The 12,382-nt window shown below is 44.0% G+C and overlaps 1 protein-coding gene across 1 annotated transcript in view; it reads right to left on the reverse strand.

Moving 5' to 3' along the window:
• Window positions 1-622: 622 nt before the first annotated feature.
• Window positions 623-12,382, reverse strand: part of GREM2 (gremlin 2, DAN family BMP antagonist) — a 38,540-nt gene continuing 26,780 nt past the window's right edge. Inside the window, exons 2-3 of the mRNA XM_033144345.1 lie at window positions 5,081-5,156; window positions 623-3,120 (exon numbers count right to left, since the gene is read on the reverse strand). Of these exons, the coding sequence (XP_033000236.1) occupies window positions 2,607-3,120; window positions 5,081-5,115 (549 nt within the window). The 5' untranslated portion in view covers window positions 5,116-5,156 and the 3' untranslated portion in view covers window positions 623-2,606. The remainder of the gene's footprint in view (window positions 3,121-5,080; window positions 5,157-12,382) is intronic.

The following is a 12,382-nucleotide window of genomic DNA, read 5'->3' on the forward strand; positions in this document are numbered from 1 at the left end:
ATGACCCAGAAGTTGTCTGTGGACAAACGCCGGCTCCCTTGGCCTATAGAGTGAGATGAGCGCCACAACCCCAGAGTCATTTGCAATTGGACCTAATGGTCAGGGGTACCTTTACCTCTACCTAACTTCCTGTGTTGAGGTGATTGCATGGGTGATGGACCATTAAAATAACAAAGGATTGAAGGGGCTTTGTGAGAAAGAAACAAAAGGGTGCTCTCTCAATCAACAGATAAAGACAAGGTTTAGAGTAAAGAGAGGAAGGGAAGGAGTTATGTATGCTAGAAACTAGATGCAAAAAGGCAGCAGGCTGAAAAGGCAGAGAGAGAAATGTGGCTGATTTCTGCTTGAATCCAAAGCTGTGGCTATGGAAGAAACAGGACCCTTTTCGGCTGCTGAGGCTGCAAATCCATCACAGGTCAGGTTGCATATATGTGTAAATAAACCATATATCATCAACGTCTCCACTGTGCTGGGCAAATGCCTGGAACCCCTGGAATCTTGCCCCGCTTGAAAACTGGGGTGGTGTACAACAATATTTAAATTATGTAGACGAGGGGAAACTCCCCAACTAAGGTAGCACTTGAACCCTGTAGGATATTAAATGATGCAAGGATTGTATGAATTCCATATATTCCTAGAGTATCTTTATTTGTTCTATAATTTAACAATAATACACCTATAAAATAATTACATTATAGTTATAACATTTCTTCCATTTTGTTTTCATTTATAAAACAAAAATTTAAATAGTATGAACCATTACAAGGTCAACTCAACTCTTTCATTTAAGCATAAACTAACCAAAGGGCACATGCCCCCTCCTGCAGCATATATCTCTTGTTTATCACAAATTGGTAAGGAGCCCACCCCCCTACAGGATGCTTTCTTTTCACATTTTTCCTCAGGTGGTTACTGAACAGTTACTGGTTTCCAGCCCGAGGAACCCAACATTATGTTTCATTTCTTCAAGAGGCAGCCATCCTAACCCATAAAAATGTGTGCATTATGCTACAGGCACTCTAATCTTCCTCTCCCATCCACTTTGTCCAAAATGTGCTTTGGTAAACCTTAGAGTAAGTAGTGGAATAATGTTCAACAATGGCAATCTCAAAAGCAAGCCTCAGCCTTCTCTGCTGTGCACTCTCAACTGCAGATCTGCCATTGGAGGGGGGAAAAATTATATAGGGCCAGCATACCTGCCCAATCCCTCCTACCCGTGCCAATCCCCATAAACCGATTGGTGAGCACTAACGGAGATCAGTCCCTCAAAGCCTCTTAAAACAGCCGGTCTCACATAGTAGAGAACTGTGCCACTGAACCCTTGAGTTGGCACCAAACCCACAGCTCGAAGCAAACAATTTTGTTAACCCCTTTAGTGGTCATATCCGAGGAAGCATAGTAAAATAGTCCTCAGAACATTGGATTCCTTCAGCTGCAACTGCTGTGAATGCAAAGTTCCAAGATACACAATAGGTCACGGCTTTCGGTGTTGCCCAACCAATTTAGAAATCTAAACAGCCATATTTGGAACATACTAAAACCTAGCATGAGACATTGAATGAAATCAGGATGACTGGGTCACTTCACACATTACATTTTTCCTACATAGATACAGTTCTGTTCCTTGGAAATAGCAATTGGTTTAAATTATTCTTTGTGTTCATCTCAGTAACAAAGAAATGCGGTATTTTGCTTTTCTGCTACTGTGTTTCAATAGGTTAAACTCAATGTTGCTTTCTTCCCCAAAAGTAGTGATTCAACACAGGTTAGGTTAAGGGAATTGATGGAAGGAAAAATTAAATTAATGCAAAATCTACTGAGAACACTAGCAAAACTCTGTAATTTTCAGGGAATAATCTTGTCCAACAGTTAAGGTGTTTTGTTTTAGCCCTTCAAATACTTTGTCATCTCCCAAAATATATGTGGTTATGTCTATATTAACAAGTTTAACAACAATTTGCTATAGCTGCATTACAAGTGAAACATTGCTGTGGAAACGTGAGGCATTCTAGCTGAAAATATGCATAAATCCATTTTCGGTCTCTTTCTCTGTCAGAAAGTGGCAGGTTGATTATCTCCATGGAAGATAAGGTCCATGTGCCTTATCAGTCTCAGACCAGACAGACAGAACATAGTTGTCCATAACTGTTCTTTACTATATGTATCCATGTCAGCATTACAGCCTAAGTAAAACAGCATTAGGCAGTCAAAAACGAAGTGAAAAGTCCCCAAAATGAGAGGAAGAAGCTATGAAGAATTCACTGGACCTCTCTCTTCATCCAAAAGGATGGATGGAGTGAAGGCCAAAAGGTTTCCCACACAGTGGAAGTGTTAATTTTGGATTTAAACCCCTGGCCACCCAAATGTTCATTTCCACATTTGATGCTGGGCTTCACCGTGAGTGACACACACCCAGTGGCAAGACAGCTGCTTTGGTAAATAGATGATGAACCCTCTGAGTAGACCAGCCAAAGCAGCCTTTACTTCCAGGTGGCCAATGGCGCTGCTCCAGAAATGACTTGACCAGGATGAGGAAAAACAACCATCTCGTTTGTCAGTGAAGGAAGAGAGGCCATGGCGACTCTGGCAGGGGCAGCTGCCAGCCCTCACTTTCGCTGCTTGCCTGCGCTGCTCAGGTTCACAGACATGCACCGACATTGCTTGACTTTCTGGATTTTCTTAAGTCGGAAAGGTGGGTCTAGTTCAGGGCATTCTAGCTCCACTGTGAAGGAGGTCACCTTCTGGGGCTTGCAGAAAGCACAGGACTGAAATGACTCCTCCTCTTTTTTCACGTGGCGAGGGATATAAAAGGAGTTGCACTGCCCGTAGCAGAAGCGGTTGATGATGGTGCGGCTGAGGCAGCCCTCCTCGCTGACTGTCTGCCTCAGGGCCTGCGTTTTGCACCAGTCACTTTTCAGGTACTTCCTCTCTGTGACAACCAGGGCCTCCTGGCTGGAGGCCAGCACCTCTTTGTGCAGATGCTGCCGCCTCTCCGAGTTGTTGCTTCTGCTATCTTTGTACGGGGAGGGGATGGCTCCTGCAGGGCGATTCTTCCTGGTTTCCGACACTTGAACCAGAGTAGACACAAGAAACAAGGAGAATGCTAGTTTCCAAATCATCCTGCAATAAAACAAGACAATCAGGATAGAAGATACAAGTCCAAAAAATTAATAAATAGCCAGTGTCTTTTTAAATGCATAGGTATAAGATTGTCAGCCATAAAGTTAAAAAAGGAAAAGAGAAGACATGCCAAGATTTGGATATAAACCACCAGAGCACTTATTCTAAGTGGCCCTAATAGATAAAAGAACAAACACGTGCAGCCATAGAAGAAACACAATGTTCCCCACTGTTTGCATACCCTCCAATGTTTCCATCCCCAAAATCAGGAAGTCAGGAAGGGCACACATTCTGGTCTGGCACTCTGGCAACTGGCAGCAGGATCATGCCACAGCACCTTCTGGTCCAGCGCTCTGGTGGACCAGACTCTGGTGTGCCAGACCACCAGACCCAAAAACGGGACATTCTTTGATCCAAAGAGAAGCCGGGATTGGCTTCTGTGATCTGGGATGTCCCACTTAAAACAGGACACTTGGTGATCATGCGTTTCTCCCCTCTTAATATGCTCTAGGCTAGTTGCACATGAGGATATTCAGGAGGAGGGGGACAAGTACAAGGAAGCACCTTCCCAGGTCAGGAAAGGATAGAGCTGCCAGGTCCTATAACCTTGTAGTCCTGGTGCTTCATTTTTAAAGCAACACCTCCCTTCTAAGCTCCAGCCTTCTTGAAGCAGGGAAGCAGACAGGTCTGGTCCTCTGCCCAGCTGCCCATCGAGATGCATGCCTTTGTATCTGGATGTTGGAAGCACAATTCCAGTAGCTGCGCAGGCTCACACAGATCAGCCCTAGAGAGGTTATTTAAACAATAACCCTTGGATGCTCTGAGGACAGCTCTTATCCATGGGGGAAATCTGTGAAGTATTATAAAACATTGGGAGTTATAAAACCCCTCAAAGTAATTCATATGAAACATATAATCAGCAACAATGTTACCTTTTAAATCAGGTGTAGGGGAACCTCTGGCCCTCCAGCTGTTGCTGAACTACAGCTCCCAGTATCCCTGGTCATTGGCTATGCTTGGTGGGACTGATGGGAGTTGTAGTTTGATGGTGATATCTGGAGGGGCACAGATTTCCCATGCCAGTTTAAATATTGCAAGGTATTATAGAAGTAAAGTTGTGCTGTAAGACATTTAAAAGTATGGCTCTGCCTCTACTTCTATCACCAGGTGCAGGCAGGTGCCTGGGACAGAGGAAGAAGAGCAATTAGTAGCAGCAGCAGCAGCAGGAAAAAGGAGGAAGAGAGGGAGGTGTTTGGATATTTCCTGCATTGCCATAAAAACCACCTAGAGTAAAACTGATTAGCTATAGGCAACACACTAACTACCTAGCCCAATAATGGCATGAAGAAAAGCAGGGCCACAATTTATCAGTCCTCTGCATAGCAACATACTCGGCTCTGAACAGTAAATCTCAAGCTCCGAGGAGGTACATGGCAGAAAGGTGCTTACATAGCAATTTTGTCTGGGTGATCGAAACAAGTCAGCCAAGTTCAACTGTTTCAGGGAAAGGCAATGCGGAACCATTCACTAGCCAATCTGGCCATGCGAATATTTATTTCCAAATTGCCTCTGAGGTAATTTGCTCTAAATTTGCCTTACGTTTTGTATTGTGATTCTAGAGAAACAGAATCAAGCCCCCTTTTTCCTTCCTTGGCAGTCTTATGGCTAGTTCACCACTGAGGGGGTGCTATAGAGCCATCTTGAGAGCATGCAGGGTGGCTGTTGGGCTAGGTTTATGGGAAGGTATTGTTTGTGAGAAATGATATCTTTATTGAAGATGTGCAGTTAATGTGATTTGCATGATCATGGTGGCGCAATTGAACAGGCATGGCCCAGCCTTTAAAGATATGGGAAGATGTGCATATTTTATGCTGATTCTGTGCATGAATGTACAGGTTGGTGCATAAGGGAGAGTGGGAGTTGAAATTGGCATGGAAAATTGGCATGGGGGGGCACTTACCTAAGCAGAGAATTGATGTCAAAGTCTTGAGCCATTCAGTCTGACCTTCCACAAGTAAGGAATGTGGTCTTACTGCCTGAAAAAGAAAGCAGCAATTATTTTATGCTGGTGAAACGGGTGACTAAAGGTTTGTTTATATTTGTGCATGACATATTCTACTGAGCTACACTGAGTGCCCCTTCTTCCTAAAGATGTTTCTTGCTAACTATCACAGATTTCAGAATCACATGGAAATCTATGATACTCACTTACAAATTTAGTGTGCTTGGGATCATGGCCAGAATGGGAAACTATTACGTTAATCAAAAGACTCCAGCCAGTCTTCAGGGAAGTTACAGCTCTCTCTACTTGACCGAATACTAGGTTATCATGGCCAAAACCATGGGATGTTAACTGGATGTTCAGGCCAAATTCCTTTTCAATCAGCTAATTACAGCTTTCTCTGGAGATGCAACTGAATCTCGTATTATTCCTTTCCTTCCTTTGTTGCCAGCCCCAGAAACATACAAACAATGAGTCAGAGCTCATTTGATTATTCCAAAATCACGCTATTGGAAAATGAACGTGCCCCATTACTTTGAGTTCTAGGCTTTTTGTGCATGCTGTTAGGGATATGTAACAGCTAGAAAGTAAAATAGTTACTGGCTAGCATTTGCACGTTGTCGTTTCTGGGTTTGTCATGTGAATCCAAAGCCCTCTGTGAACATTCTGGCTGTCAAACAATTCAGAAATAAGTATTTCCTTTCTGCCCCTCAGAAAAAAGGGCTTTCACAAGAATTCTGGAAAACCTGAAAGAGGAAGGGCCTAGCAAACAACGTGCACCCTTTTCATGAATTATTTGGGAAAGGGAGACATTTCTCTACACAGTGACCCTACTACAGCTACATCTTATATTGTGAACCATTCTTTCTCTGCAGACTGACATAGAAATGTGTCTCTGCTCCCTCCCACAGTTCCACCCTTAGTAATAATATTTAGTTCCTGAACCTTCTTAAATTATTGTTTCACTGCACTGTTGCTGCAAGAGGTCCCATTGGCTTTTCTCAGCATTGGTGTAGGCAGAAGTCTGCTCAGACCACAGCATCCTGTAAAGACAGCCCAATACATTTGGCCTCTGAAGCAGAAAATCTGAGTAGTTCTACAATGGTGTAAGAATTGTCAGTTTACTATCCCTTAAAGGCAGTGCTGTCAAGTATCCCGTTTTCCCCGGGACTCTCCCTTATTTCAAGCAGTTTCACACTGCTCTCCCTTATTTTTTATTTCCCTTAAATTTCCCATTTTTAATGGAAGCAGCTCCTCCCCTGCTGGCCAGGGACTGGGTGGGAAGACCTCGCCTACTTGGAGAGAAAAGCCTCAGCCCTCAAAGCAACTGGGAGCCGTTTCCCGTGCTTACAGGGGGGTGTATTCCTCCCCCTGCATCAGCCCCTATCCGTTGCCACCGAGCCCCTCAGCCGGCCAATAGGGTTAGCTGGCGGGTGGAGCCTGGCTGCCTTTGACCAGCTGCTGCTTCCTGTCCTGTTTTGATGGGATCAGACAAGAAGGCGATGGGGCTCCATCGCGCAGAGCACATGGCTGCCCTCCTCTTTGCTGGCTGCCCTCCTCTTTGCTCCGCTCCGACCCCGAGCCCGCTTGGAGTTTACATTGCTGCTCCGCCCACTTTTGCTTCTGGCTCCGCCCACCACTGACATGTGACTGTCCCCGGGATAGGTGAGACTGCTGATCCCTTATTTTCAAATCCGAAACTTGACAGCTATGCTTAAAGGCTCCCCCCAAAATCTGCCACCAGAAGTACTCAACCTCACTCAGCCTAATGGTAGAGCTTGCAATTTCTGGTAGTGCTACGGAAATGGCTTTGAGCAGCAGCAATTCTGTATTGGTTATTTTAAAAAAATGGATTTGGGAACCAAGCTTGTGCTTTTTGTTTCATTTAATAGCGCTTACATTCTAGGTGGAAGCTATTTCTGTAAGCTGCTACAATTTAAAGCCTTAATTATGAAACCACAGTCAGGTGAGCTCCATTCCTCTAGAAGCACAGAAGTGGTGATGGAGAAAGCAAGCTTTTACAATCCTCAAAACCAAAGGCACAAAATGTTTATAGTGGGAATGAGATCGCTGCTTCTCTCCCTTAGGATAGGAGGGCTTTGATCCCTTTATTATGTTCTTTGTCTAAATAGCCCTTAATGATATGCTCCTGCCACAGCAAGGGATGTCAATTTTTAAAAACTGTTTAGCTCACGTAAGACCTTACTAATCTGCACATTTGGTAACCAGCACTGAAAGGGGATTTCCTTCTGGCACCAAAGTATAGAGAGAGGAGTGCTGAACTGGAGGTTTATTTAAACTTCAGATTAACGCCTTTCTTCTGATGACAAGGATCTGCAAGTAATGATCATTATCAGGCACACCTTTCACAGGCAAGACAGTGGACATTTGTCTCACTGGTTTTAAAAGCATAGTTAGAGGCTCCTTCACCTCTGACAACAGGTAATTTATCCATTTATTACATTTTCATCTGGCTCTTCCACCAATAAGCTCTGTGGGCCCCCACCTCCCACACACCATTTTATCCTTGCAACAATTCTGTGAGGTGGGCTAGATGGGGAGATATGGGTTGGCCCAGGGTCACCCCACTGGTTTCATGGCTGAGTGGCCATTGGACCCTCCTCAGTCCTAATCCGACTGTCTTAACCACTACACCACCACAATGGCTCTTTCTGTTTCAGAGAGTTTGCAGGATAGTTTACAGCTTCTACTGTGTATGGCCTCATCACATCCCTGAAAGGCAGGTCACGATCTGTCAGACCCAGATGCAGAAGAAGAGTTTGGATTTGATATCCCACTTTATCACTACCCAAAGGAGTCTCAAAGCGGCTAACATTCTCCTTTCCCTTCCTCCTCCACAACAAACACTCTGTGAGGTGAGTGAGGCTGAGAGACTTCAAAAAAGTGTGACTAGCCCAAGGTCACCCAGCAGCTGCATGCGGAGGAGCAGAGACGCGAACCTGGTTCCCCAGATTACAAGTCTACCACTCTTAACCACCACACAACACTATGGAGGAAAAGACAGAACAAAACATAAATTGCTACCTTATTCTGAGTCAGACAATTAGTCCATCCAGTCTAGCACTGTCTACTCTGACTGGCAGCAACTTTAACCAAGGCATTTCCCATCACCTGTTATCTTACACACACACACACACACACAGAGAGAGAGAGAGAGAGAGAGAGAGAGAGAGAGAGAGAGAGAGAGATTATAAGGATTAAACTTTGTATGTGCTCTACTCCTGACCTATCAAATAAGGAGCAGGGTTCTAGCAAAGGATACTCAAGGCACTGGAAGACGCAATATTGAGGCAAGTCTGTGACAGGGAACAGAGGCTGGCAAAGTAACTTTTTCAGACCAGATAGCAGGCCTGTTTAGAAATTGTAGAGAACTGGGATTTGTCTCATGAGTTATCCTGGCCTGTTAGGATTCACAAGGCTCTTGCACTTGCCTCCTTCAGCCTGAGCTCAGTCAGGGACAGCACCCAGCTTGAACTCCTGTCTGACACACTCAGTGTAATGTGCTTGGTGCATGAATAAATACATAGCCCATAATACAGAAGGAGGCCTGAAATTGAAAATATTGATGTGCTGTGTGCCTCACCATGCCCACTAAATATTCAAATGATACTCTCATCCTTGTCCAATTCTTGAGGTCTAACCACTAGAGAAGGCTGTGTTTCTTCATCACAGGAAGAATAACCCAGGCCTGGCACATAGAGGTTCTCCAAGCTCTGTTAATATCTGCAGAACAGGGTAAGGCCTGGCAAGCAGCAGTTGCAGTTTGGGTGACTTCAGCATTAGTTACTTGAAAAGCTATGTGAGGATGCTTTTTGTGGATTTCAGCTCTGCTTTTAACACTATCCTCCCTCATAGATTGATGTCCAAACTAGAGGCGCTTGGACTTTCTAACTCCATTTGTCTCTGGGTTTTGAACTTTCTGTCAGACCGCTCTCAGAGGGTTAGAGTAGGGTCATATATGTCCAAAGCCCTTAGCCTTAACATCGGCTCCCCACAGGGTTGTGTGTTGAGTCCCCTGCTCTATACCCTCTATACGTATGATTGTACAGCTACCCATCTTAGCAACAAAATCGTCAAGTTTGCTGATGACACCACTGTGGTGGGGCTCATTTCCGAGGGGGATGAGTATGCCTATCGAGATGAGGTGGAGTGGCTCTGTGGTTGGTGCAGAGAAAATAATCTGATCCTTAATATCGCTAAGACCAGGGAACTGGTAGTGGACTACAGGAAAAAAGGTGGACATTTAGCCCTTGTATATTGGTGGGAGGGTGGCTGTATTCAAGTTTCTGGGTGTTACTATCGAGCAGGGTGTGACCTGGAGTGCTAATACCATTGCTCTGCTAAAGAAAGCCCAGCAGAGACTTTATTTCCTTTTAAAGAAGAACAATCTGAGTGAGAGACTGCTGGTGTCCTTCTATCGAGGCAGCATAGAGAGCATTCTTACATACTGTATCTGTGCTTGGTTTGCCAGTTGCACAGTCACCGATAGGAAAATGCTCCAGAAGGTCAGAACCACAGCCCGAAAGATTATCGGTCATCCTCTCCCATCTTTGAACGAACCATATAGCTCCCATTGTCTCAAAAAAGCAAACAACATTTTACAGGATTCATCTCATCCTGGATATACGGTAGTCTGTTTGCATGGTTGCCTTCAGGCAAGAGGTATAGAACAATTAAATCAAGAACGAATAGTCTAAAAAGCAGTTTTTATCCAAGAGATTTAACTACAGTGGTGCCCCGCTAGACGAAAAACTCGCTAGACGAATGCATTCGTCTAGCGGAAGGCTGCCCCGCAAGACGAATTTGTCTATGGGGCTGCCTCGCAAAACGATTTTTTTCGTCTAGCAAAAACCGCGGTTTGCATTGCCGCTTCGCTAGACGAAAAAACCGCTAGACGAAAATATTCGCAGAACGAATTACTTTCGTCTAGCGGGGCACCACTGTATTTTAAATGCTGTAACCAAATGATAGGATCTTGGGGAGTCGTGATGGATGGTATGTATGTATATGTGTGGCTGTAAATGTATACGGTAAATGCATATATGTGGCTGTAAATGTGGGATGGCATTGTACAATGACAATAAAGTATCTATCTATCTATCTATCTATCTATCTATCTATGCCATGACTGGCAACCTCTCCTTGCTACACAGCTACTAAGTGTGCAGAATTACACTTCAATGCAGCCTTGGGCTTTCCATCAGCACTGAGCTTTGGCAGCCGTAGACTACAGGCCAGCTCTTCCAGTCTTGCTTGCTCTGAAGTGAAGGGCCTTGAAACAGTCACTTCACACACAATGTTCAGCCAACACAATAACATTTTAAAGATCGTGATTTGAAGATTAAACAGGGGCCCTCTGTTTTACGAAAGAGCTCTCTGGCTCCATGGAACACCATAGTCTTGTTATGTCCTTTCCTTTTAAAAAAATAAAATAGAATCATCCACTGGTTGCAATGGGACTGGGATCCTCCCAGGAATTAAAAGGCTGCTGAAGAATGTTGCCTTGTCGTTTACAATGTCTGTCTCTCAAGTATTGGGTAATATGCAAAAGATTGCCAGACCTATGTTCTGTTGAGTATCTTTTGACCTAGCAGAACTCTGGAGCAAATTCACCCGCTCTTTTATCTTCCACAAATCATGGGAACACCAACTGTAACTTCCCGCCCTAATAAATAAAGGGGTGCTTTGGGAAGCCAGGGTCTGTGGTTGTGGCTGTGGCAACAGCAAAAGGGGTTTCTTCTCAACACTAAAGAAGTACTTTTCTTGCACCCCAATACCCCATAAATTGTGGCCCTCCAGCTCCCATCAGTTCCAGTCAGCATGGACAATTGTCAGATATTATGGCAGTTGCAGTTCAACAATATTTGGAGGGTTGCAGGTTCGCCATCCCTGCAATGCACCCTTCCTCCACACCCACCATGTAGGGGGCATAAGCTTACCAAGGGTGAAAAAAAATGTCTGGATTATTTGTGTTTTTTTGTTTGTGGACCGGGGGGTGGGGGCGGAGGTCTTGCGGCTATTAATCACAGACAAGGGAATGTTTTTCTAAACCTTACAAGGTTAGATGGATGCCTCACATTCAGAAAAAAACATTAAAAGAAAACTGTGAGGCAAAAGTGGTTTCAAAATGGTGGGAGCTGTGAGGTAAAAAGCACTTATTTCAGTAGGTGCCTGTGACTACTGAGCTGGCTCAAGATTATTATTTTTCTGACTAAGGCAGAACAACAGATGACACTTCTGCCCTCACACAAATCATGGTATACAGTACCTAAGGCTGGACAGGTTATTTTGGCACCTATGGCAAATAATACCATAAACCTTCCTTTTTACCTGAGTTTTTGGCTCTTCATTTGAAAGGTTTACTTTGCTCTGGAGCGTAGGACTCAAACCAATGGCTTCAAGTTACAAGTACGGAGATTCTGACTAAATATTAGGAAAAAACTTTCTGACAGTAAGAGCTGTTTGACAGTGGACTGGTCTCCCTTGGGAAGTGGTGGGCTCTCCTTCCTTGGGGGGTTTTAAAGCAGAGGTTGGATGGTCATCTGTCATGGATGCTTTAGCTCAGATTCCTGCATTGCAGGGGGTTGGACTAGATGATCCTTGAGGTACCTTCCAACTCTACAGTTCTATTATTCTACTTGTGGCTTCTTTTGGTGAGGCAAGATCTACTAGATCAGTCTTTTATTGCTACAGGTATTTTGTTTTGTTTTAGTTGGTTGTATTATTATTATTATTATTATTATTATTATTATTAATACAGTAGTTGATTATATTCATTATAATTGGTTTTAGCATTTCTATTGTGTTAAGTCTCTGTGAGTAAAGCAAGTATTACGTTTATAAAGAAATATTTATGGCACTCTTGCTGAAAGGTATGAGCTTCCTGCATAAAGATACCACAGCATCACCCAGAGATGGAGAAGCATCATGAGAGTCTGCCCACACAATGAGTTTTTTGTACCTCCAAGTGAGTGAAGTTTATGACTTTGTCCCATCCCATTCAGGTATGGATAAAATGCATCCAGCTACTCATTATGCCATCAGAGCCTGGTCCAGAGATCACATTACTGTTGAGCTTTTGCTCTACATTGACTTCCTGCCCGTAAAGCATATGAATTTAAATATTTTATTAGTGATTGAGAGGCCTGTGCTGACCATATCTTGGAATCCTCTTATATCCCCCAGCCATTAATCTTAAGCTCTCTGTTTTGTTTTTGTGTGCACGCACGCACTACAGTT

The sequence above is a fragment of the Lacerta agilis genome, chromosome 3 (genome assembly GCF_009819535.1).
Source record: "Lacerta agilis isolate rLacAgi1 chromosome 3, rLacAgi1.pri, whole genome shotgun sequence".
Classification (NCBI taxonomy): Eukaryota; Metazoa; Chordata; class Lepidosauria; order Squamata; family Lacertidae; genus Lacerta; species Lacerta agilis.